Below are 26897 nucleotides of genomic sequence, written 5' to 3'. Positions count from 1 at the left end.
CAAACTTAACAAATTTAAAAAGAATGATTGACTTGACAAATCTCATGAGATGTTATAAGCGTTTTTATGCTCTCAGAGCAAATAAAAGTTACATGTGTTCCATATAAAATTGCATAGCAGCAAATTATAATAAATGGGCATGATTATGTTAGCTGTCTAAAATCTCTTGATGAATAGTCCTTCGATTATTTCGTTGTACATATTTTTTTGTCCTGGAGAATCACTGGTTCCCCATTCCAACTGAATGATTTATCAAAATACAAAAAAAACATGTTTCATGTGTTCCATTAAATTTTAATATTTAATTAAAAAATTTTTTCGAACTCTCGTTACCAGAAGGTTAAACAACGGTCTCCTACGTTTCATCTTCAACTATCCAAACCTCGTCATCATCGTCATCACCAGGATCACCTTCAGACATTTCTACCTCATCCTCATCATCAACTTCCTCATCGTGTTCTTCTCCGAGACATCCCGTCAGCTCCATATCCATGTGAACATCAGCCATATTTTCAGATTCATGAAAATCGAATTGCATATTACTGTCCAGCGATTCTTCCCCTCCTGGATCCCCTTCATTTCCAGCCGTAAAATTCTCGTAATTCGAGGTTGAGCTGTCATCGTTACTCGGTAGCAAAATATCTACGTCTGTTAAGCAAAAGTTGGAGTCCAAGGCCTCCAACTTTATCTCGGGAGGTGGTGCCCGTGAGGGAATTATTTCTAAGCCCTGACGAAGCGACTTGCGCTGCGTTCGTCTCGAATCGTTAGATTCTATCGGACGTTTTGTACCGCGTTTTTGATTAGTTGGCTGTTTTAATGATTCTGATGGTTTTTGAGCAGTGGTAGGGGAAGGGCTCATGGTTGGTGGTTGTGGGCTCGACATCGAAGAGGTTTGTATCTGGAAAAAATTATATCAAAGTATTATTTTGAAGTAAAGTATTCTAGGTGAATTGAATTAACCACTCTCCTTCATCAAATGTTATTTGACATGGAAAACCTCAAGTAGATAGAGATTTTGTTGGCATATGCAAATGTAAACCCATTTGTAATCTGGAAATAGTTCCTCTAGGATCTGTTCACCAACCTCTGTCTTGTTAAAATTGATCAATCCTTTAATCTGGAGTGAATCAGCAGCTTTGAGAAGCTCCGGCAACTTGTCATGGGAAATGTTGACTTCGCCCTTGTACATAAATCTAACCAGGGCCTCGATTTCCCAAAATTTAAGATCCTTCATCAGGATAATGGGATGCTGACACGGATTTTCACGTAACAATGTAGCTAGATAATCACTGCAAGAAGACAAGATGATTTTGTGGCACTTGATGGACTGTCCTTCACATGCAAGTGTCACGTCAACGAACTCCTCGGAGTTGAGTAGGGAAGGGAAACTCATCTGCATGTTCGTGTGATAGAGACCCCACCGCAGGCAGACCTCTGAGGATTGTTGTGTGACGGCCTTTTGAGGTGGTTTTTGAACCTTCGGAGGGATCATCTTCAGACTAAGAATTTTTTGTGGGGTCTTCAACTGCGAGTGAACTGCAGGCTGATACGTAGTTTTCGCTGATGACGTACTTGGAGGTCTTTGACTGGCGACAGGAAGAGGGACTTTTTTCTCGTAAGCTCTGTTCTGTGATTTTTCCAGATCTGGAGTTGCCGAAGGCTCTTCATCTGGTGTATCAGAGCTGCAGTCAATGAACAGTGGATCATCCCCACGTTTAGCTTCTGGTGCTATTCTTGAGCCCTCTGATGACCCTTCCCCCTCAAAATTGGTGTTTGAACTGGAGCTAGTCGATGGTTTGAGAAAAACTGCGTTTGTTATTTTCGACGACAATTCAATCTGCTTCCTTTTTGTCTCCGCAATAACGTCCTTCGCGATCTTGGGAGTCCACCCCCCATGACGTTGAATAGTTTTAACATCAGCTCCAGAATGAGCGAGCAACATTGCTGAAGTCCTTCGAAAGCTGTTGGCCTTGTACTCATCAGGATTGGGAAGATTCAAGAATGCAGCTATTAGCTTCGGCATAATACTGAATTTGTTGTGACCAATGGCCTGGTTGAAGCACTTTCCATATCGATAGTTTAGGAAGAATCTTTTGTAGTCGACCTTCTTGGGTCGAAGAACTGCGTACTTTCTGTATATCTTGTAGAATTCACCACAGACTGTGAATGAACGTGCAGCATTGTTCTCGTTCTTGGGAATTTTGACCAGTGCCATAGTTCCATCGTCCTCGATGTCATCAACCGTTAGATTGAGGAGTTCCTGGTTCTTGCAGGCTCCAATTATTCCAAATATCAAAGCCACCTGCAATCAAATTAAAAAATCACCTCCTAGACTTAGTTTTTTGTTGACACACACCAAGAGAAAAACAGGCGAATTCGCAAATATGTCGTTTATTCTATTTTTGGGGCAAAAATTATTCATTTCGCCGCACTCTTTCCATATTTGGCACAACCAATTATTCCTAATAATGAAAAAGAAATTTTGAAAACATGAACTCTGTCGGCTTTCTCTCGGTGCATGAGAAATGGTCTCAACCTTCTCTGGTAAATACTGATTGTCCGGAGCGTCATTCAGAAATTTCTCAATTTCCTTAGATGTAAAAACTTTAGTCGTCTTACTCTGGTATCCAACGGAATTTTTCTTTAGAAAATTCCTCAGTTTCTTGAAATTATTTATGTCAACTCTGTCGTAGAGGCTTATGGTGTGTTTGAGCATGGAGAACTGAGTCCAGAGGGTAGGGGGTTTAACTTTGCCGGCGAGTTCATTGAAATAATCCAGCATTACACCCTCTTCTAGTGAATCCTTGTTGTTCATTTCCTTCCACTCGTTGAACTTTCTGTAAGTGTTTTGGTACTGCTCCCTCGATTTGTCAGGTAATTCATTCATCTGGGCTTCTGACTGCTCACTTACTTCAGGGAAATCAGGCTCCATCGGCTGCTCGACATCACTATTGTCAGACTCCTCGTTTAACATTTTTTTATTTCTATTATTGTTCTGAAATGAATGGTTTTGTTGAAGAAGGAGTGGTATTTTTTTATCAAATTGGAATGAACTTTGCCGTGGGATGAAAGGGAGAAAACTGAAAATGTTTGAGCATAGGAGATATTCAATTGACTTTCTAAGCCAGGCAAACAAATTTTTATACTTTCACCTGTTTACACAATTTTCTCTTTAACTTTAGAGTCTCAAAGCATTACTGTAAAAAGCAAGCTAGAGTTTTCCTTTTGCGGTTTCAGCTCCCTTCGATTTAGGCCTAGATGTGTAAATAAATGCATGTACTCTGAAGTTAGAGGAGAACCGGGTGCGAAACGACCCAATCCATGAAGCTATTGGCATGGACATAGCCGACAGGAGAGTGCTTATCGCAAAATGAACCAATTCTATCGTTTGTATAAGATATATTTCCATTTAAGCTAAGCTTGAAATGTTTCGTGAGTTTCTCATTCATTATTAAATAAATAATTAAATATCCAAAATGAGTAGCGACCTCCTTGTGACTGCAAAGTACTTAGCCAGCAGGGGTGCTACCTAATCTACATGATTGTACATCGTTAGTATATCATTGTATATGTATTGATTTTGTTCATACCCCCGTGGATAATTAATAATGATCATTTTAATTGTGCCCGTGATGTTGGACCGAAAAAATTAAAAATCTATTTTAATGGAAAGGATCACGTCAATGTTGGTAATAACCCCGGCCGTTGGAGGTGCCACCATCAATACTGGCGGGCGCCAACCAGAGATTTGTATGTAGATAATCATCAGGTGATTTTTCTTTGCAAGATCAACTAATTTGATCGTTCGTACGGCTCAGTACAAACGAGTACGAACCTAGCACAATTGATAGAATTAGCTCATTTTGCGAAAAGAAATGACCTATCGGTTGTCTACATTCCCGTACTCTCTCTCTCTTTGTCACCTCCAGCGTTTCTCTGTTATCATACACCTCCCCAAACTCTCTGGTTCCTTAGAACATTTCGCTGCTCACAGCGGTGGTATATGCGCATAACGCCGGAAGTCCCGAATTTTCCAGAGCCTCGAAAATACATATTGATTTCGTAAATCGTGCGCGAAGTGAAATAGACTCTTTATATCAAACGAATAAATTTATTCCCACGTAATTTATTTATCGTCTCAATTGTTTATCTGTGAGTAATTGTTCAAAATTCCTCAACTAACCTGCAAAATAACTTACTCTGTCATTAACTCGTAGAAAATTGTTAAAATGTATTGATTTTTTGTTTCATGGGAACATCGCAGTCACGAAGAAACAAGGAAAATACAATGAACAGGTAAATTGCGTAATAAATAATCTAAGAAGTGTACAAATTCTTTTATTAGTTTACTTCTCGTTGAACATTTGACCTTGATCTGCCTCTGTTGCCTTCAAGTATGACTAATGCATCTATTGATACCCACATTTGGCGAGTTGAAGGCCCCAACGACTCCAAATTCCACTAGAGAATATTTTCGATTAAATTCTTTTCAGTCAAAATAAGAAATCGATTAGAAATCCAGAGGACGACGATGCCAGCAGAACCGGGCCTCTGACCCTTGAGGAAGCAACAATTACGGGGCCAATTACTTCAGCGGCGGATCAATCGAGAAAACCTGAGAACCTCCAGAGCCTGTTAAAATTCGCATTAGAGGCTATCGACTGTTATGATCCCCTTCAGGAAACTTATTTCGCTCCAATGGAGGACGAGGTAATTTTTATGGAACTATTTATTTTCATTAAAAAATCTCTTAAATTCTGGATTCCTTAAACATAACTGTTCCGTCATGATAATTAACTCATGTTTTCACCAATAATCCCAGCTACTTTATGAAGTGGAAATAAAAATAGAACTGATTTCCACTTGATAACGAATAAAAACCATGACATAAACCGATGTTTTCTTCATTCAAAGAGAAAAAAGTTCCTGAACGAAGCATTGAACTCGCTGACAGTGAGCATGGTCAAAGAAATCCAGAAATCCATAAGAATATTGCGAAAGGTACCAAAACTGAGTCCAGAAGACGATCCGAGTGAATACGAAAATGCCCTCGAGATGATAACTGAAAACGTCGACGACATAGATATTGCAAGAGATTTCTACAAAGTTGGTGGCTTCCGTATCCTCAAGCCATGCTTGAATTCACCTCATGCCTCCATCAGGTGGAAAGCTGCTGACCTTATTGCTGCGTTGTCACAGAACGCACTGTTTTGTCAGAACGAAATTGTTCAAATGGACATCCTGCCTATTCTACTGAACATGGTTGACTCGGATTCCTCAGATCAGGCGAGGATCAAGTCACTCTATGCAGTCTCCTGTGAGTCAGCTTAATTGAAATTGAATTTTGCTCATCCAACACAGACAGGTAGAATGCATTATAACACTTCGGTTTTTAAAATCATTTTTATTGCAGGCACTGTCAGGGGTAGTAAACTTGCTCTACTAGCCATGAAAGATATCGATGGATATTCAACATTGATGAAAGCTCTTCAGAGCCCAGTGGAGAAACTAAAAATTAAAGCAGCATTTTTACTCTCTTCGCTATGCAATGGAGAAGAAGCGGAACCGCTTCGAATGAAGCTAATTGATGAGGGATTGATTGAACAGACCATTGAGTTATTATCAGTCCCAGATGTCTCCCCTGAGGCCAGGTGAGGTTAATTAATTGTAATTAGGGGTAATTAAAACGATTAGCACTTGTACTAGTCGCTTAATTAGCATAGTTATAATTAGCGGCTGAGTAGTGAGTACGATTCTTTGATCGCTGAAGTGTTTTATGTTAGTGTGACATGAAGCATAGGAGGGAATAATATGCCATACGCATTTCCTTCACAATTCTAGAGATCGCCTATTGGATGTTCTGAAGAGCCTCACCAACGACACCTATTTCACTGCCCTCACAAAGTGTAGGAAACCTGAGTTATGTCTCAGGGAAACCCTGGAGCGGCACCTGGCTGACTTGAGAGCTGAAGGAGCGCGTAATGAGGCTGAAGCTTGTCAAGAATTACTTTATGACATATTTCCTGATCATTACTTCAAAGAAGAGATACTTGCATTTCAATGATATTCTTTTAATATTTTAAGATTAACACCCTGTTTTTTCGTGTATTTGGAGAATAAATAATTACATGTAACAATTTTTTTTACGTTTCAATTTCTTTGAAGTTGATCTATTCTGGAATATATTCCATTGAGTCCCTAGATCCACTTTTAACGGATACGAAAAATCTTGATGAGTCTACATTTAATTTCATTAGATTAAAAATGTTTAATTTCTAATCAAAACCGTAATGAGATATTGAGATACAGAAATTGCAACTGCATTTGAATATTGTATTAGCCCGCCATTCAAAAAGCAACTTCACACATTACGACACTACTCTGAAGTTGTCTGTTTACTGACCTTCGCTGTAATCAATGGCGAATTTGTAGTTGTGTAGAGTTGATCGGCAAAAGTACGAGAAAAAAATGACAGTGTCCGTGGTACAACATTCGCACGCGACAATGATCCTTTGACAAGAGTCCAAACTCAATAAATCAACGGAATAATCATCAAGAGAGGAAGAGTCCTGGCGACAATGCGCGATAATAGGGGGCGAAATGAGCAGGTAAGATGCAAAAATTCGTACAAAATTGTTCTTGGAACACCAACACACACTCCTAAGGCTACTGTGTACAGAAACTCCGCGAATCATCACCTGTCACTTATCAATTCATCGACGATTCGCGAAAAATAATCAGAATTCATGCGTAATCAGTCTGTGAAATTGATATATGTCGTTCGAATGAAGTGGTTTAGTCATCCACTCATAGTTTTTTTTTTATTATTGGTGAGATTGTCCGACTACTCCCAGTCCTACTGGTAAACAAACGCAGTTGTGCACTAATTTTTCATTCTCTAACTAAAAATTAAACTGATAAATGCAGAAGACTGAACCAACAACGATTACCACGAAAGAATCTGTCTTTAATACAATAATTGGAGATGGTGGAGTGAAACTTTCCAATTTTTTTCATACCGAAGGTATTTTTCAAGCCCTCAAATGAAATATGACTCATTAGAGTCCCCAATCAGATGATATCAAAAAACAATTTCTAATTATTCTAGGCGAACATGAGAGGCGAAAAAAGCACTTCAGCCCATAATTTTTAAAGAAAAAAGAACATAAAACTCAAAAAAATGGCAGAGGACTTTGTAAACGCTACGCACCCCTCGTTCTCGGGGCTGGAGCCAGCGAGTTCCTACTGGAACTACTCCGACCATGTAATTCTGGATGACCTCAAGATGGATAGCAACTTCATCTATCTCCTTTGCTCCCTCGTCTCAGCAATTTCCTGGTTGATCTACATAACGTATTACAACTCTCGTGTCATCGGCTTTATCCTGACACGTTTGCTCAATCGTTTTATAATCCGAGATGGCTACGTAAAAGTGGGTGCCTTCACCCTGAGTGCTCTGAGTGGAAAAATTATGTTCCGAGATATTGTCTACATAACCACAGACTACAGTCTTAGGATCCAGGACGGTTGGTTGATATTCCGATGGTGGAGGAGTTATGTTCCTAAGGATGTCTCCGAAGATCTCTCGCACTCAGACACGAGGCTTTCAGTCCTGCTGAATGGCTTTGAACTGCACGTTTACAATAGATGTGAACTGTATGCCCACCTGGAAGAGACATTCGGCCTGTCCCCGCAGATGTTTCCAGACGAAGATAACCACAACGTCAACAACATCAACGAAAAGGATTCAGAGTCCATTAACAACACAGCCAATGATTTCAGACAGCAGATAAACGCAATGGACGTTTCCAGACATGTGGAGAACATTAGGAAACAGGAGGCCCATGTCATTGCCCGAACCTGGAGAGATTTGATTCCAGTTATTAAGCTGGATGTTTGCACTGGAAGACTCGTATTTGGTAATCGTTTGGTACCAACAACTCTGTCACTGACTGTTGAAGAAGCTCATTTTGTTTACTCAACGAAACCAGCAGCGTCTAGACACGATCATTTTATGCATTTCACAAAATGCAAAGCTGAGAACTTCAAAGTTATTCTCGCACCCTCTCCCAAATACACTGGAATGGTTGATGATCCACCCAGGTACATGGGAGAGGGTTTTGTTGTTCTGAGCTCCAATAATATGGAGGTTTATTATTATATGGACGAACCAGGGGTTGTCCCTGAGCATCCTGAAATGATCAGACTTGCCAATGGAGACATGGTGGAGGCAATGCCACCTATCTGGGGCATTGATGTCAAGTGTGGGAAGGGAACTGATTTCTCCTATGGACCCTGGGCAGATAGACAACGTGAGCATCTCTTCAAGTTCTTTTTTCCGAATGATCACCAACCACTGAAGGTCACCAAAGCCCCTTCCCCTGGGGACAAGAGACAGGTTCAGTCCTTTGATATCCGGCTGTCAACTCTCAATGAAGCAACTGTTGATATTTTGTTTAGTAAGAACAGAGAGACCAATGCTGTTCATGTCAATGTCGGCCCTGGTTCATATCTAGAGGTAACGATGCCCTGGATTGTTCTCCAGGATGGTTACACGACTAAAATAACCGGACAATTGCTGCATCTCGAGGCCACCACCAGTCTTCAATACAGGAGTCTCGTTGAGAGTGAAACACTGGAGTTTGGAGTCAAGTGTCATTATCCAATCAGATGGAATGATCATCAAGAATGGACGCTAAATTTAACTGGATGTAAAGCAACAGCGAATTTAGTCTATTCACATAAAGAATTCTTTCAGGACATGATCAACGACTGGGCAAGCAAAGCGAGACCTGATATTCTGCATTTTGTTCCTTACACTTGGAAATTCAGTCTTTTGTTGAAGGAGTTTGAGCTGATAACTATTTGTAATGAATACAATTGGATTGACTGTTCATCTCAGAATCAGGAGAATGCTCACATTGCATTTTGTGGTGATTTCTTCGAACTCTCATTCAGTCTACCTTTTGTGGATTTTCTGCCAGTTACCATTCCTCTGGGCTTTTGGATTCAAGGTGAAAGTGTCGATTTATCTCTGTATCTACCTGAAGTCAATACGAGCAGAATAATCCTCTTGGCGCTGGATAAGAATGCTAAGATCATGACGAGGGATGGAAGCTGCAAGCCATTGTCCGATTTAACGAAACAGAAGAAGTGGAGAAATGTCTGCCAAAAGAGCCTCGGCTGGATCGACTGCTGGAGTGTTCCCATAGTTGCCATCAGCATTCACTACACTTACCATCCCTGTCCTCCACTGGGCCCAACACCGCAGGCCAACATAACAACCCCAGAGAAAGAAGAAATACTTCTGTCCCCAATGAGGATACCCAGGTGCAGAAAGTCACCAGGACTTCAATGGACTCAGGATGGATGCCAGAAGTTCGATCCTCAATCAATAGCACCTGATAAAGTCTCATTGGAGCTGGAGATCGGTCCTTCGACACTGATCATCTATGGCTCCCTTATCAAGAATTTTTTGCATTTGAAGGAAAATATCTTCGGGGACTATCAGGCTTTCACTGACATGCAGCAAAGTCGGCCAGTACAGAATTCAGAGAGAACCAGTAAAGACCGAGACAACCAGAACAGTTCGGTAGAGGCATCTGTCGAGGATGAGGATACAAAGTCCTCTAAACCTTTCGACCCCAGACACTATCGACCCATTGAGGTGACAGTTGGAATTACGATGCATGACATTCAGGGGCATTTGGTGAAGAATTGCAATGAGAACGACCCACCATGTCCTGTCATCCTCCTCGAGAGATTTGGATTTGAACTGAAGAAGGGCTTCAGAGGGACTGAGCTTCAGCTGCTACTATCACCAGCTGTCATGCTACTGACAGACAATGTCGTAAGATCGGGCAAAGAGAGACACCTGACTCAGGGACACCTGATGCTGTCGGCCCTTCAGGTACGTGGGCATGCGATGTTCAGCCCTGAGGGCAGAAGCTTGGATCAAGATACTCTGGAGTACGCCTGGCTCATCGAGGTTCAACTGGGGAAACTCAGTGGGAAAATCACTTCTCCCCAGCTTCATCATTTAGTGACTTCTCTGGAGACCTTTGTCCTCATGGTTATGAATAAGGAGAACATTCTGAGACCCCCTGGACTACCTCATCAGTGCCATCATGGGCTGCCTCCACTTCAGTGCCCAGAGAGTGACCCTGATAGCCATTACAGGTGTCCAAGCTCAGAAGACATCAAATACAGGATGACTAGAGTTGCTGTTGACGCTATTGATCTGTATCTTCAAGAAGCTGGAACTGCCACTCAACTGTGGGTCTCGCCCATCAGAATTTCCACCTGCAATCTCCATGGACATCAGGTTAAATCAGGGGTAACTGGGCTTATGCCGACGATTCTGATCAGGCAGTTTGTCTATGCTGGTGGACACTTTGCTAACAACAGCTCTAATGGTACTAATACCACTGGGAGTGCTAGGTCGCATACAAATCCAAGCAGTAGACTGTCTGGAGACGGTTCAGATATTTGGTTGGAGGTGGGCTCGGTCTCTCTCGGACCAGTAATCATCGAAGCTGCTATCTCACTGCCCACTCCTGAGCATAATCTACATCTGGTGCAAAATAAGTATCTGAAGACGCACGATGAAAAAACGAAAAGACTGTGGTTCCTGTGGCCTCAGGAGAGTGGGGTAAAGCCAGCCAAGTGCGGTTGCATTGGGGGATGCACTTTCTTTGGAGGGAACAGAAATGGACCAAGGTTCTTCAAGCCCACTTATCACGATCTTCAGGATGGAATTAATATCGCTGCATACAGGTGAGCATTCAACGATAGTTTAGATTTATTTACACTAACCATTTAAGAATATCCAGATATTTATGAGAGTTTTGTGAAGTAGGAATCAAATAGATGTTCTGATTTTCGATCAGAAAAGTTGAAAAACATTTTAAAGGAGATGAAATGACCAAGCTACTTGAAAATCCTTAAATGTTACGTAATTCCTGCTCAGGAATAAATTGTCGGCGGTTTTACACAGATTCGGTTATAAATTAATAATTCGTGACAAAAAAATAATCGTCTGTGAGCGGGAATTCATGGAAATGTTGTTTAATCTCTCTTATTAATTCTTTCATTTCTATTATTTTTGTGATGATGAATTTTACAAAAGCATTCACTTTAATGATAATCCTGATTTCAAATGCTCAATCCTCTGGGTCTGACCTTGAATGATAGATTCATACTCGGAGACACTGATCTTGAGTTTCTCTACCTCTTGTTTCACTTCCCAAGACCAATCTTTAGATTTGTCCCCCTCGGTGGAGAACTTCCAGGAGTTAATGTCGTATATTTTTGAGGTCATCTCGTCGGCTTTGTCAGCCTCATCATTTATTAATCGCTCTGTTTCTTTCATTTGGGCTATCATGTCCTTCAGCAAGTTCTCCGATCCTTCAGGAGTGGAGTCCTCGATATTTTCACCCTCTCCAGGTCCAGCTTCAAACATCATCTCTTCGACATTCGCTAGAATTTCGTTCCATTCCCTGTTTGGAAGCAAAACATTTTATCTGAGTCATGCAAAATATAAATCTACAAAACTCATTTCTTTCACCATAAAAAAGTCATTGAGGTTCGTTAAGCGATTTATAATTCTCGAGCTATACCTCAACTGAAAACATTTTATTTCTCATATCAAATACCTGTATGATTCCCGTGCTTTATTATAAGCAGCTTTTTGTGTCTGTATATCCCTGTAAACCTCAGCCCTCATGCTCTCCACAAGATCCTGCTGACGTTCCAAGCCATTCTCGAGAATTCCTTGTCGGTCATTAGACAGAAGTTCGAGAAATACTGGGATTATTTCTGATGGATAATTCTCCCGCAGCCTTCTCATAGTTGTTTCCTTCAATGGTCGAGTCACTGCCATCGTCCACATGAGGTTGGACTGATCATCCTCTCCACAAGAACATCTCCAGTTCCTCATCATCCTCTCTTCCATCTTTGTCAGTAATTTTTTTTGCTTCTTTTCTTGTTTTCTGTGAATGAAATTTATTTCGATGTTGCTCACGCTTATCTATCTTTAATTGCTCCATACGGTTGGATAATAATTATCACAGTACTTTCATACCTCTTGAAACCCTTAACTTTTAACTATTAAGTACTTTCATTATGACTATTTACCTGAGAACCAATTTCTGTCGCAGTATCTCCAAGATCCTCAGTTGCCTCTGCTGAGGTGGCAGATCAATTAAATGTCTCATCTTGGGATCTCTCTTCAAATCCTCTCCCAATCGACTCACGAGAAATCTCACTAGCTTATGATCTCCCTTGACTTCCCCTCTAATTTCTCTATCGATCTGCTTCAATGAGTCCTTGAGGAACGAGTGATCTTGAAATTTCCAGCATTGAGACTCCGATGAAGCGGACAGGTCCTCGAACATTTGTGAAACATCTCCAGATATTTGTTTTTCTACATTATTCAAGTAAAAATCCTCCATCTGACGTTCAGAGGGCTCAGAGCAGGTGAAGATATTTCCTTTGTGGAGTTTACGCATCGCTCTAGCGTGGCCTAATTCTGCTTCATCTACCGTGCAGGCATTTATTTCGTAATTGTCATCCTCCTTCGGATCGAGGGTCAGTGATATAAACCCGTAGAGTCCTTGATTGTCTGGTAAATGGCGAAAGGCGGAGAACACTCTAGCATCTGCTGATCTTTCATCAGAAAATTCTTTAATATCATCGGCTGAAAAATAATCAAATTATTTCACACGAATCGTTCCCAGAACGATTTCCTCGTTCTATTCATTTTCCGGCTACAAGTTGAAGCTCTTTACCAATTACCAATGACTGGATCAGTCTTCGGAGTCGCTATATCTTCCTCTTCAACACCGTCAAACACCCAGTTCGAGGACGGAAGGTCTCCGTTGGCAGGTGGACTCGAGAAAATCCCCGTGAGCTGGCCCGCGTGCATTTGCGTTAACAGATGCATCATGAATATATTTCGATTTCGTTTTTCGCGAATTCCATTGACCTTTTGACCCAAGATCTTCACCAACCACTTTTCACACAATTTTCGTGTCTCATCGGCTGAGAGTTTTGAGTAATACTCGTGGGATTGAGATATGAAACCGAAGTAATCTTTGTCGAGACATTTTTCCACTTCCATTTCTTATTGGAAGAATTAATTTTGGGGGTTAAACGAAGGGCATTTTAAGAATTCAGAAAACAAATGAACGGGTTTAAGCTGTTGGGGGATAGAACGGTTAGGACCCATTGAACTGTTGGTGAAATAGAACAGAATATGAAAGTAACCTATGAAACAACCTTTCATCAATTACAGACTTCACAACTCCGGAAAAGACAAAGGTTTCGGTCAGTCTATCCTCCACGAAGACAAACTGGTCTTTCACACACCCCCTTACAGTCTTCAAGACGTTTCTCTTCAGGATATAATCTTACCAGTGTCAGGTTTAAAAGTAACGGTGTTCCAAGACACCCCCCAGACCTCTAAACCCAGTGTAGAACGTTCAGCATCAGCTGTAGATTCAACGAACGAAGAAAACAACAGTACAAAGTTGAGCTCAACATCAGAAAGCCCAGCGACAGACGATCGAAAGCTCCTGAGTCGTAGATTCTCCTACACTTCAATTAGAAGCTCAAACCTAAAAGATGTGCCATATTCAAGACTGGTGGACTCGAGCCCCTCTACCCAACTCCCGCAGAAGTTGGATTCAGATTCTAAACTCAATTCAGAACGGAGTAAATCAATTCTGAATGTTCCTGAGATAGAAAATTGCCCGAAGAGCAGTGCCTCAGACTCGAAATTGGCAGTTGATTATTTTAATTCACCAACCGAGACTGAATTACTTCAGCAGAGTGCTAGTCCCCATTCACTTCCTAGCGTTACTACCGATCTCAGAGTCCTGAGGACTGTTGCAATGGCCAAGAGTACGGACAGGGTCAACGCATCCGACTCACAGCACTCACTCTACACGAGATCAGAATCTGAGGACAGACTTAAGCAAGAAGTTCAGAGAACAATATCTATGTCCTCGGAAAATCATTCAGAAGCTTTCTACTCAGCTGATGAGGATACGAGTCATGGGTTGGCTGGCAGCAGAACCTCCAGTCTTCGACAATCAATAGCTTCAGTTGGTCCGACGTTAGTCCGAAATGACAGTACAAAAAAAAAATATTCCTCCGATCTGTCAATTGTTGAGAGTTCAAGCGCCAACATTGCTGTTGCCGAGAAAGCTCATACACTGGAGAGAACGAAACCCCATGGGACCTCCAGAAAAAGTCCAAAGGCCCATCAAAGTAGGGAGTTCAAGGGAAAGAGTGGAAGTCCCAGTGAACGAAAGATCCTGAATGACTCGTCGGACTCTCACTCTGGATCATCCTCCAGTTTTATCTCCGCTGTGTCTTCCCAGGAGGATATGACGCTCGTAAATCTCCACATGCAGGTGAACAAGCCAATCGTCGATTCTCCATTACTTATGTCGAGTTATGTTAGTCATCTGAGCCAAACCAGATGCTCCAACTGGCATCAGTCATCATTTCCAGCAGCCAGCGATGCCTTCACGACCCCAATGTTCAAGAGGACTGAAGAGGGTAGGCTTGTCTACGTGGGAGGAAGATACGTTCCGAAATTCGAGACTGTCAGTGAGGGCTTCACCTCCTTGAAGATGGTGACAAGGAGCGATGCCTCGCCCTTGGCCGGATCATCTAACAAAACCCCGACTCATCCTTACTTGTGGGACAGTTCAGCTCTCATTCAATCAGAGAGTGAGGAGGATAATACGACTAAAGATGAAGAGGAGTTACTTGCTGTACAACACGAGACAGGATCCAGAACAACTGTCATTGTCAAACTCAAGGGAGACGCTGATATAATGGTGAGCCCCATGGTTCTGGAGTCTCTGCAGAGATTCATCGATGCTCTCACTCCAACTCTAGCCAATCTCCATCCCTTGACCATTCTGAATCACCTGCATAATGAGTGCATTGGTAGAGTCGAGGACGCGAATATTTTGAAGCAAGATCAGAGTTTATCGTATTGGAGTCAAGTGCAGACGAGTTCGAAGAGATCGACTGCTGAGAGGAACATCAAGATGGGTCAGGGTGATGAGACAAGTAAGATCGCTCTTCAGACAAATGTCTACGAGGAGAGTATCACAACGCAGGTGCAGGGGAGTATAATCTTGCCGAAAATCAACATAACTTTACTGCAAGCTTCAGTGGTCGAGGAAATCATATCCTTCTCGGCCCTTGACAACATCAGGGACTTGACTTGCGTCTCTTTATTTGCCATTTGTCTGGATCAAGTCACTGCTCGTTTTTATCTCGATAAACAAGCGAGGGAAGTCGTGCAGACATTCCATAAGCCCGCAGTCCTCCCAAATCAGAAGAAAGTGAACAAAATCAGCAAAGCTTTTATGACTGGTCACCAATCAGCTGCTGTTGTTACTGATATTGGAGCTGGAGAGACTGTCTACATTGAGACCTCTGAGAAGCAGCAAGAGGAGATAATCATCACTCTGAATATTGGAAAGGTTCACTCGCAGCTGAGAAGACTCAGGAATGAGTCGTCAATCCTGAAAGATGCTGTCATCACTGCTATTCCTGGTCATTACTCGAAAGTCTTGTTTACTTGCACGAGGATCTCATCACCTTTAAAGTGCATTGATTACTACCTCCATCAACCTCTGGATGATAGTACCAAGGATAAGCAGACCAAGCAGTCAGGACCTCCTCAGGCGACTGAAGAATTCACCGTTGGCAATGGGGAAGATAAACTGGGCTTCATCATGTTCGAGTGTGGCTTCGAGGGAATCAAGTTAAAAGTTGTTAAGAGATCGCAGTTTGAGAAGGGCGAGAATGGCCAGAACGAGAAGAAAAATGAGACTGAGATTTTTTACACTGATAGTGTAAAGAGTCATGAGGAGATTGAGACGAAGGACACCACTCCTGCAGCTGAGGAAGATGCAACAAAGAATGATAAGAAGGAACCAGAAGAGAAGAAACAAACCGGCAACTCCACAAGTCTTGTTACCAAAATGGCGAATGGTAACACGGTGTCTTGTGTCATCGAGCTGAAGACAATTTGGTTCAATTTTGCTGCTCCACCAAGAACTCCAATCACCAGAAAAATTGATTTCACACGCTTAGACTGGAATTTACTCAGCACTGCTTCACCTGCTATCAACGCCTGGATGAATCCCAGCAACAGATTTGCTATCAAAATTGTTCACATGTTCAGAAGCATGTACAGAAGATCAACTGCTATTGTTGCTTGTCTGATGGCTGAGGCTCTTGATGTGCAAGGGATTCATATGCCCATCAAGAGCAGATATGGCAGACTTACACCACTCGCTAAAACTCTTCAGGAAGATCCTTCCTGCCAACTTTGCTCAATTTTACAGCATTACGTTTTGATGAGTGACTTGCAGACGATTGACGATAATCTGAGGGAAAATGAATTGCCACTCTTATCGACGTTGAGACAGGGGGTTATTGTGCTCAGCAGACAGTGGAAGAATGTTCTCTATACTCCTCTTCTTCTGGAACACAATTACAAAACTAAACATGTCAAGCCTCTCAATGTGACGTTCGCTGTATCTGATCCTGATGACGTAAGATATTATTTTTTATTTTTCATTGTTTGATTTTATTGTCGAGTGGGAGGTGGTGGAGTAAAATGAACCGTCTTCTACCGTGATTCCCGACTTTAATATTTTGTTTCCACTCAGCATTATCCAAATTACAAATTATTTATAAAGAAATAGTTGCCATTGTTTAAACAGTCCGGAGCCTTTTTTTAAATTATGATATAAAATCGTTGTAAAGTGTTGGGAAGCTTGAGCTCATTGGGATGTAAATTAGAGCTTTCATCTGAGCAGCGATTTACTCGATAAAAAACCAAAGTATTTGGATATTTAAAAAATGGGATCTGATTTATTGAAATCATAACGGCGACGAGGGCATATCAAGGGTTGAGGACGGTCTGTTTTGCTCGGAATAATTACAGTAATTGAACACAAAATCCTTCGTAGGGACACTCCGTAGGAAAAAAACCAGTGGTGGATGCTATTGATAAGAGAAGGCGTAAGATTCATTATTTTTTGTTTACAATTGGTTGGGGCTATAACAAAATTTTTACGACACTAAATTTGCCGTCACGAGGGCTTGCTTCATCTCAAAATTTTCTAGTAAACAGTGAGCATTTGCACAGAGGCCTCTGCGTTTAGCTACATTAGATCAGTGTTTCAATAGTTATTCTCGTTGAGTGTTTAGTTTCATTAAATTCACAGTCTCCTCAGGGATATTGGAGAGATCCTTCACATTATCATTCCATTAATCACGCAGTTTGGATCGAAAAATGGAGTGTCGACTCGTGATTGAGAGGATTAAAGACGACTGATTAGGATGTACACAAATGATTTTTTTCTTTCATTGAAATCTCTTGAATCGAAGACATTCTCTCATTCATTTGATTGGTAAAATATTCCAAGAACATGAAACTGAAAAAAATCTCTCTTGAATCCTATTAATTACCATCAAAACCACATTAATTAGTGCTCACATCAGTATCACTATCACACTGTTTTTCTCCTTCTTGGCTTTGCTTTAAAAATAGGAGAATTTGCTGACGGACGGTGAGGGTAGCGCTGGCGATGGTGATGACCAAGAAGTCACTGATGAGTGTGCCATGCTCATCCACGCGGATCACATTTACAAGCACACGCAGATCAAAGTTGGACAGGAAAAATCGACAGGTAGATCCCCAATTACGAGATGAACGAAAAACAATTCAGATTCATCATACTGACATTTCAAACTTTTCAATTACATCATTGACCCTGGACTTTTGCCAATTGGCGAGAGCTTTTCGCTGATAGTGTACTCGTTATTATGCACTAACATTCGTAAACTAACAGTCTACTTTCTGTACATAACAACTGCAATTTAACACTGTTGCTCGCTGTATCGTATCATAAGTCATTGTCTTTTTTCTTAAATTGGAATGTGGGATGAAGGTACTTGTGGTGATGGTCTTACGGTGCCAGTGAGCTCACCGAGGGGTCAGACAACGCCTCTGTCAACACCTGTACCACAAACAGATTCATTAACATCACCATCACCCCCTGTTGTACATAGTAAAAGGGGAAAGTCACTTCAACCTACTCAGGTACCTGTCAGTTCACGTGCCAGCATTGTATTTCCCTTGCTTGCTGGCGGTGGACTGTTCAGTCAGCCCAAGGATCCTAACAATATCAGTAAGTCGTGATGAAGGAACAGGGACTTCTTACCTTTTGCATGAATCCTCATCCTGTTTTTTTACTAAGCTATTTAGCCAGGGATATCCAAGTTATTTTCACCGTTTGTCTAATAATTTCTCAGGTTTGCTCTGTCAATTAATTATTAATTCATCTCTGGTGATAAAAGCCCTGGATATCCTGTGAACATTTAAACTCCCTTGTGATGTCTTCCATCCTGTTATCAGAAGCATAAAGTCTTAAAAAATCGTAGTTTCAGTTGCTTTTTGGTGGAACAAGTATAGATGTTGCATTGACACTTTGCTCATAGCCAAATATGTTTTTTTTTATTTATCCTCGGAATATCATCAATTCTTCAGTACGACTTTTATTAGGCTATGGGACGCTGAAAGAAGAGAAACCCCCGCAGATCCACATCTCTCACTCCCATCAATTGGGATCAAATCCAAGTATTTATTCCGCGGGCCACGGAAGTCATCACAGCACTGCAAGTGGTGATGACATGACGTCTCCCACTATTCATCACTCACGGGGGCACATCAATACCGAGGAGGACCTGTATAGTTGGATGGCCAAACAGCAAGAGTTCATCAAGGATAACGATAAGAGTAATTTGAGGGGCAATTGGGTGAGTCGCAATTTTAATTTCTTTCTCTTTTTCCTTTGGTATTTCTTCCCGTGATCTCGTGATCGTACTAAAATCACGATGAGTTTTTCAAAATTTTCTTAATTGATTTCAATCGTGATTGTCTCCTCGCACTTAGGTCTTTCGCACAGAACAAAAGGCAGCTAAGGTATTCATTATTTCTCCAGTACCTCCAGCATGAATTCAGTAGTGAAAGTAGTAAAAGGATTTGTCATGTTTCAATGAATATGAATATCTGGAGCTAAAATAATTAGTAAGAATTTTGTACGGTAGATTTCGATGTACAGAAGATTCTCACAAAAATTTTTCGATTGCTATTAGATTTGAAGGTATTTTTCGAATCTCAGGTAAAAGTCAAGCCGACTTAAATAATTCTATTGCTTGGCTACTGAAATAAACGTACCCCTATATTTTAAAACGTTCGAAGGAAAAATCAAAGAAGGTAAAACAAAAATATTTCTAGGATTCCAAGATCAACACGATGACGACAGACGACACGGAGGATTCAGACATGCATAGTGGAGCATATTTGTACCCAATGAAGGACTCTCTCCGTCTCCTCGATGCCCACTTGATCTTCGAGCCCCTTTTGTCCTCCCTTTCAGTGATGCCCCAGCAGATGTTGTCAGCCATAGGTGCAGGAAATCTGAATAACGTTTCATCTTTGGACTCTCTGGGTTCGAACCTATCCCTGGTGGGTACGATGGACACTATGAGGATCGACATTGTGGTCTCGGAAATCGGCAAAGTAGCTGACAAGAAGAAGCCTCCGAAAATACCCAAGAAGGGTTCAAAATTCACCCTGGACATACCCCCAGAGACGCCGGCATTCCTCTGTGAGAGAATAGGAATAGACATTGACATTAAAAAAATGGCCGACATGACAGTGGACGACATGATTCAGAGGCAGAATGTTCTCTACATCTCCAGGGGACAACTGAAGAAACATACAAGTACAGTTGTTAATTTCAGTCTTCATATCAGGTACATCAGTCAACAGGTCAACATGCCATTGCTGCGTCTTCTCCACCAGATCAGCAACATGTACCAAAATGTCAAGGAAACTCAGATGGAGTTGAAAGAGCAGCAACGAGACCCCAAACGAAACGTCAATCTCCCAGTAAACGGCGAATGCGGAAATATAAAAAAAGGATTATCATCGAACTCAGATATCCAGGAGCAATTATTAATCGGTAAAAAGATGGAGGAGCCTCTCCTGAGAAAGGATTTCGACCCCAATCAGCCGAAGGTCATCTCTCCTACCTCAAGCATTCGCTCCCGGCCCCAGAGCTTCGTCCAGAAATTCAGAAGCACTGGAAAGAGTGTCAAGGGATACATAAACCTATCGGAGGGGGTGATAACTCCGAGCTTTGGAGCCAGTCCGAGCAGTTCTGGTCTCGAGAAAATTTCCATCATTTCAGACAAATGCAAGGACGTTTCTACCAATGTGACTCCACGATGCTGGAAGACAATCTACTATCTTTTGGACCTGTACGCTACTCGCCCGGAGACAAAAACAATAACTCACAGGTTCTCCCTATCAGCTGATTCTGAACAGTACAAGGGAGGAAAGAAATACGAGAGTTTGAATGAAGCGGCCAAGGATCAGGACGTTGAGAAGGGACTGAACGATCATTCGTTCACACCAATTCCACCGCAGAGGGATCTGAATGTCGTGGCTGGAGAGAGAACAAGACTCATCATCTTTGGTGTTGCTAGAATCCATCGGACAAGACTACTGGCAACTCTCAGTGGGCTCAAACTCGAGGCTGAAATCACAAGTTTGCATGCCAGCTTTACGTGTAGAAAGAAATCCAAGCCAGCGAGCTTGGAGTGCAGTTTGACTGGACAAATCGGCAGAACAATGATTGTTTTGTTAGAGGGTGTTGCACCGAATCAACAGACTGTGGTTAAAGTCACAGTGGGTAAGAGTCAGGCTCTTTATTCAAGTGTCTCACGTCGTCAGAAGGATAAAAATAGTGGATTGTTCACGATTGGCGCTGTTAACATTGACATTCCTCAGCATCCCGTGGCTCTTCATGGGATGATGACGAGGGGAAGCAAACAGTTGTCTTCAACACTTCAAGAACTTAGGGTCACGAGAACCTCTTCGAGACTCTCCAGAGGACAGCAGCAGGAGGATTCAGATGCTCCAGGTAGTCCTCATCATTACATGGAGAAGGAAAAAGAACCTGAGGAGAAACCCATGGCCGGACCAAGCCTTCTCGAACCCATTGTCATGCAGTTCCACATTATTCTCCAAAGTTTGAGTATCACTGCTGCCTTGCTACCTTCTCTTCAGGCACAGTACAAAATGGACCAGGTTAATTCATCAGGAACTACTGGGAGTAAAGCTAAGTTTACGATTGATCTACCCCATCATTCTCTGAGTTTCACGACTAAATTGCAAGTTACTGAAGCTAATTTGCCATCAGAAGCTAGTATCGAACTTCCTAAGGTGCATGTGTCTGCTGAGTATATTCAGGATGGCACCAGCAGTCTCAATGACAGCAAACTGGCTGATGGTGTTGTGTTGAAACAGGGAAGCTACCTGAATGCCACCGCTGACATTGGTGTCTTCGAGAACTCACTGACGACTGATTTACTGAATCATCTGGTGTTCGTACAAAAGGTGTTTATGAAGGAGGTTAATGAGGTCGTGCAGAAAGTTTATGGAGGGGAGAAGCCAGTACCTCTGTGGCTAGAAGATGAAGAACCCACTGCAACATCAAGCTTGAAAAGAATATTATTCTCCCTTGTCATTAGATTAAAAAGGATTCAGCTGACAGCAACTACTCCTACAAATTCAGCTCTCCGTTTTGAGACTGGTGCCGTTGAATTTCAACTCTCCAACAGAGTTCAGAATGTCTCAGGCTCTGCACAGCCCAATCCACATACTAAATTATTCGGCAAAGCCCAATTGGATATCAATCTATCACTTGGTCAATTATTGAAGAATGTCATGTTTGAAGAGGCAGAACCGGAATTTCAGCAATTCGCCTTTTTCAATACGAGAGTCGATCTGCGGAATGCCTTCCAGGAGGAGATGTCTCAAGAGGCAGATAATGAAGTTGTTCTCATAACTCTCAAGAGACCATTGATATACATTCAACCTATGGCGATTGACAAAGCCATCCTTGTCTGGTTGAATTACAAAAATGCTTATGAATATTGGAACGAGAAGAGAGCTAATTTGAACAAAGAAGTGCTGACAGCAACTCAGCAGGTGTTTGAGAAGGTGCCTTTTGGACAATTGACGTCACAATTGAGCTCGCAAAATTTGGGAACTCTTTTTCTACAGTTGACTGTTGATGATATGGGAATTTGTGTTCCACTCAATCCATTGCCACCCAACAACTGGGGAATGACGAGGGGTTTATATGATGGGGAGTCGAGGGGGGCTGTAGTTGTAACTCTGGAGACTGCTAGTATATCTGCCTGCAGTAGTGGCAGCTTAGTCAGTAAGGGAAGATTCGTGGGCCTATGTTTGAGGTTTGCCGATGACTTTGAGACTTCTCTGGATGATTGGAAGCCGGACATGAACGATAGTAATATTATGAATCTTTGCGTCGTGTCTGAGGGAACTTATGAGATATGCAGCCGGACTGTTGCACAGAAACCGGATAAATCTGGTGAGCCTAAATTTATATTATTCATTTATTTATTTTGTTAACCACGTAATTGAAAAAAATTTGCAGACAATGCCAAATGGCTTTTGAATGTCCAATGGCAAATGGAGGGAGTTGATATTCATCTGGACACCAATGTAGGGCAACAACTGTCGGCATTGGGTCACACCCTGACCATGCTCGCTGGTTCTGAAGAGGACGATGCCAATGTTTCAGCAGAGTACGATAGCGATGATGTAGATCAGCCGAACCTTGGAACTAGCCAGGTTAAGAAAAAAGTAGGGTCTCCCTTTTATTTTTATTTTCGTGTATGTCCAGGTTGTTCTGGTAATGTAATCTCGTCGTTAAACTAATCCCAACCCGTTCAATTGAATAAATGCGTTATCGTTTTCCGTTTTTATTAAATTGGGAGATGAATTTAAAATTTGTAAATCAAAATTTGGGATTCATCTCTCTTTCGACGATTGCTCGCAGAGATGATTTAATATTCCCCTAAAATGAAGTATTTTAATCATTTGCAGGAGAGCATTCTGATTAAAAAATCGAAGAATTGGACGGACAGTCTTCCTGCTTTTGTTTTCGATCCGTCCCTCGACGCAAAGAAGCGTTCTAAGCTCATTGAGAAGGAGATGAACGAACAAGCGAAGATTATCAACGACCTGCGATCACTGGGAGCTTCTCACGGTACAATTGAGCAAGAAATGAAACGCCTGCAGGAGCTGGAGGCAGTTGTCTTCAAGGATTTCCGTCGCGATATGATTCAGAAGCTCAGGAGGCAGTCAGTTAAAGCCTCTGGCATCAAAGGAAAGCTCGGGTTAGGATCCAAATCAAATACGTACAGATCAAGGTCCTTCATCGTTCCTTCTCCAACCCCAGAGCATCAACTGGAGTCACCCGAGGACCTCAATGCAGAGATCAATTCAGCTAACTCGGCGAGTTATGAGAGCAGCCCTCGAAGTGGCCCAAGTCGATCAGCATCCTTGAGAGTGAGGAATCTGGGTGGTCCCAGGGTGACATTCAGCGATACTCATACCATGTGTCGTCAGTCATCCCTGCCTAGTGCCTCGTCAGAACTGAGTCTGCCTGAGGGGGAGCTTGATTGGCCTGAGACAATCGAAATCGACGGGGAACAGGTGGAACTTCGGAGGAAGAGGCCTGATGGTAGTTGTGCATCCAGCTACGACAGCATGGAGGGCAATGTTCCACTCCTCGATTCTTTTGCACGTGAGCAAACTTCAACAACTTCGTCTCCTCACATTGTGCCTCAGAAGCCTCAAGAACCCAACATAGACTTTGAATTCGATGTTAAAGTGCTCATTAACTCGGGAAAGTGTGTTCTCCATACAAAGGACTCCAGCAGGGAGGATGAGTTGAAGTTAATAAGTAGAATGAAGAAGGAGAGATCGTGTTCAGGTGGAAACTTTGAGTTTCAACCGAGCAGTCCGAGTTCCAGCAGAAAACACATGAGTGGAAAGGAGAAATCGTCATCTACTGGATCTAGAGTCAGGTACTTCCAGCATATGACTGCTGTACCTCTTGTCGATTTATCGATTTTCCATATTCCTGGGCTGGATGTTAAAGTCCATTACGAATCGAAGACCCTTGCTGAGGACAGATTACCGGATCTTCAACATCAGACTTCAATGTCTCTTCCAACAAGAAAAATTGGAACGAAGAAGGCCAGCTTGTTGGCATGGGTCACTCTCCAGAGTATTCCAGAGGAGACCATCATCAGCCCCCACATTCTTGAATATTTAGAACAGACATTGGAGCCTATACCTGGTAAAATACTCCTACCAGGAGGTGGACAGACGACTAATACAGTCTTTCCAATGGAGAATGAGAGCTCCTCGTGGGCTGCAACGGCAGCAAGCTCCAACTACGTCTATGCCAGTTTTCCAGTCGATGTCATCGTTTATTTCCACAGTCAACCGTCGACATTCAGGTTCTCATGTTTACCTGTGTCGAGGGTTGAATGCATGCTTCAATTACCATCGCTGGACATAGTGGCATCGAGTAAAAGAGCTGAGGAGGAGCTCCCAGAGTTCAATGAATCGAGTAATCATCATCAGGGAAATTCGTCGGGTAGAAGTAGAGAGAGTGAATCAGCAATAGGGGGATTATCTGTGACTGGATGTCTCGCTGACTTTTCAGTTTACATATTCCACCCCTATGGGGGTGGGAAGAAGTCAGGACTGAAGGAGACCCAGTGGTCACCCCTATCGGACAGTGAGAGAAAGGATTCTCTCAGCATTAACGTTGAATTCGTTAAAGTCAATTTATCCAGAAGCAGAAAGTTGAAGTTCCACAGTGAACAACTGAGCAAAGGGGGTGACACAAGCAGAGCTGTAATCAGATTCTCCATGATTGTTGATATTGGCTCTGCTTCTTTCAAGTACGATATGAGAAGATTGACCGAAATTTTAGCTTTTCCAAAGGCGTGGTACAGACGAAGCATCGTCAGGAGATTATTCCTAGGTGATTTGAGCTCGGGAATGGCATCTTACGAGGGTGAAAACAGCCCCTTGTTAAATCAAGAGGATGCAGCTATGGGTTCATCCCTTTTGAAACACTGTGATAAATATCCCCCTGGAGATATGCTCTCTAAAAGTGCTCCTGAAGCGAGTCCAATATTGACGAGAGACAAATTGAGATTAAGTTTTGATAATGAATTACCTAGACAGACTAGGGGACTCAAGGACATTGGGAGGGGCTGGAGTTTTACGTCGTCAGATAAATTTAATACTAATTCGGGGGTTAAAATAAGGGAATCAGCGTGGGAAACTTTGGTGCTATTTGCCATTAACTTTACTAAATTGAATGTACATATGAATATGGGAAATGTTATGGGTAATGTCGCCTGGATGACTAAAGATTTTCGTTCTGATGGAAGATTGTCAATTGGTAGTACTGGACACAAAAATCTTTACATTGGAATAGGCCTTGGGGGCTCGAGTCTTGATGCCAAGAGTGGATTCGTGGGTGGAACTATTGATCTCAGTAAAATCGATACCTACCTTCATATCAGGGAGGAGCCTGGCATCGAGCCTGATCACACACTTGGACTAAAACTTTTCGCCCTGGAGCTGAGGTTAGACTACATGGGAACAAGTGTTCTGATGACTAGAGTCTCCTCCCTAGATGTGACACTGAGAGACGAATGGAAAATCAGTAGAAATACTTCTGGTGATGCCTTTATGCCCACCAGAAGACCAGCTATCATCTTCATGCATGGAGATCTTGGTTGGGACCAACTACAGATCATGATCTCCAAGTCGACGACTGCAGACCTCCTGAAGATGTTTTATAAGTTGGAGGAGTTCTTCAGTCAGCAGTTCAAGAGCAGTAAGAGAGTGTTCAGCTCTCTTCAGCCCAAGCAGAGGACCAGTACCAACAGCTTCAAGAAAAAGGGACAGAAAAAGAGAACAACTCTGGAGGGACCCTGGATCAATCAGACAGCTCTCTCTGATGCCAGACATCACAGACATTGGCAACGGGTTCTTGCTCAAGTAGCCGGACTACAACTAGGCAGTTTAAGGTTCTCTTTACCCAGCAATGGAACTGTTCTTGGGGGGACTATGGAGCTGCACGGAACCAATATCAGTCTGGCATGTTTTCATGGGATCAACTTTAAGAGTAAAAATTGGGCTTTGTTTTCGCTGAAAGAGCCCTGCATAAGTTTCGCAACCGAAGCACAGGAGATTCCAAATGTCGAATCCCCAAGCACCTGCGATGTTCATGTTGTTCAGACTCTAACAGTCTCCTTGGGACAACAACAGGAGCAACATGCCCGTCATCACTCCATGGGAACTGTCTGCAAACTCAGTCGAAGTGTTCTTTTTCCTCCTCAGTTCAAGAGCCTTCAAGAGTGGTTTCATTATGCTTTTGCTAACAGTGAGATTGATGCTGTGGATAAATTCCCTTGTGTTGAGAGGGAGAGGACTGAACAGACTGCTGAAGGGACCACTGGCGCCAGGGGGAGGAGCACATCTTCTACCTCTGGAAAACTCCAGGAACACTCGCATGGCAGGGAAGTCATCTTTGCTCTTCCTTCGTTGCAGTTGCATTTGAAAACTGAACATCTCCAGACTGCTAAGACTCCTGATGTAATTGGTGAGTCTGATGAATCATTTTTTGTGATTTTAATTATTCAATGAAGCTCAAAGTTATGAGGGCAAGAAAATTATCTCGTCGTCAGACTTCATTGCAGAATATTTTTATTTTTATTTCATCAATGTGTTTGTTGCATTCAACATCTGTAAACTTGCTCTGAATTCTGGAATGCAAGTGAAATATTACTATCTCAAACTGAAGATAAAACAGTGATATCTTCGCTGAATTTCATTTCTACTTCTGTTCGTTCTTTATAGTACTCTGCAATTCTCTTTCTCT

The 26897-nt window shown here is 42.2% G+C and overlaps 4 protein-coding genes across 17 annotated transcripts in view; 2 read left to right on the top strand and 2 right to left on the bottom strand.

The window, feature by feature from the left end:
* Window positions 1-45: 45 nt before the first annotated feature.
* On the bottom strand, window positions 46-6531 carry LOC135161317 (uncharacterized). 3 transcript variants are annotated; one of them, XM_064118803.1, is made up of 5 exons: window positions 3153-3557; window positions 2537-2995; window positions 1085-2302; window positions 334-898; window positions 46-240 (listed from the first exon to the last, which is right to left on the bottom strand). In XM_064118803.1, the coding sequence occupies exons 2-4, from the start codon at window positions 2972-2974 to the stop codon at window positions 356-358; spliced, it is 2199 nt and encodes a 732-aa protein (XP_063974873.1). In that variant the 5' UTR covers window positions 2975-2995; window positions 3153-3557; the 3' UTR covers window positions 46-240; window positions 334-355. The 3 variants fall into 3 exon arrangements, with proteins under 3 accessions (XP_063974873.1, XP_063974865.1, XP_063974855.1); XM_064118795.1 differs by lacking the exon at window positions 3153-3557 and adding an exon at window positions 6404-6531 and having other exon boundaries at window positions 46-898; XM_064118785.1 differs by having other exon boundaries at window positions 46-898; window positions 3153-3556.
* LOC135161390 (hsp70-binding protein 1-like) lies at window positions 3899-6139 on the top strand. Of its 2 annotated transcripts, none has more exons than XM_064118929.1 (6): window positions 3899-4152; window positions 4265-4296; window positions 4494-4710; window positions 4915-5317; window positions 5414-5651; window positions 5784-5808. In XM_064118929.1, exons 2-6 carry the CDS (start codon window positions 4289-4291, stop codon window positions 5791-5793), a joined length of 876 nt encoding a protein of 291 aa, XP_063974999.1. In that variant the 5' UTR covers window positions 3899-4152; window positions 4265-4288; the 3' UTR covers window positions 5794-5808. The 2 variants fall into 2 exon arrangements, with proteins under 2 accessions (XP_063974999.1, XP_063974990.1); XM_064118920.1 differs by lacking the exon at window positions 5784-5808 and adding an exon at window positions 5842-6139 and having other exon boundaries at window positions 3908-4152.
* Tweek (tweek) overlaps window positions 6468-26897 on the top strand; it is a 22139-nt gene continuing 1709 nt past the window's right edge. For 2 of the 11 annotated variants that reach the window (XM_064118586.1, XM_064118577.1), the window contains exons 1-11: window positions 6468-6608; window positions 6928-7024; window positions 7109-10776; window positions 13295-16586; window positions 17591-17729; window positions 17991-18230; window positions 18605-18858; window positions 18995-19024; window positions 19340-22508; window positions 22575-22783; window positions 23027-26618. In XM_064118586.1, the coding sequence (XP_063974656.1) occupies window positions 7181-10776; window positions 13295-16586; window positions 17591-17729; window positions 17991-18230; window positions 18605-18858; window positions 18995-19024; window positions 19340-22508; window positions 22575-22783; window positions 23027-26618 (14521 nt within the window). In that variant the 5' untranslated portion in view covers window positions 6468-6608; window positions 6928-7024; window positions 7109-7180. Of the gene's footprint in view, window positions 6609-6927; window positions 7025-7108; window positions 10777-13294; window positions 16587-17006; window positions 17059-17590; window positions 17730-17990; window positions 18231-18589; window positions 18859-18994; window positions 19025-19339; window positions 22509-22574; window positions 22784-23008; window positions 26619-26897 lie in introns of all 11 variants that reach the window. The other 9 variants (XM_064118555.1, XM_064118526.1, XM_064118570.1 and 6 more) reach the window with 8 other exon arrangements.
* Window positions 11072-13272, bottom strand: LOC135161363 (uncharacterized). The gene is made up of 4 exons (XM_064118858.1): window positions 12796-13272; window positions 12136-12697; window positions 11655-11990; window positions 11072-11498 (listed from the first exon to the last, which is right to left on the bottom strand). Exons 1-4 carry the CDS (start codon window positions 13118-13120, stop codon window positions 11132-11134), a joined length of 1590 nt encoding a protein of 529 aa, XP_063974928.1. The 5' UTR covers window positions 13121-13272; the 3' UTR covers window positions 11072-11131.

Source organism: Diachasmimorpha longicaudata, chromosome 1 (assembly GCF_034640455.1).
Source record: "Diachasmimorpha longicaudata isolate KC_UGA_2023 chromosome 1, iyDiaLong2, whole genome shotgun sequence".
NCBI classification, from domain to species: domain Eukaryota; kingdom Metazoa; phylum Arthropoda; class Insecta; order Hymenoptera; family Braconidae; genus Diachasmimorpha; species Diachasmimorpha longicaudata.
This window is presented reverse-complemented; position numbering and strand designations above follow the sequence as displayed.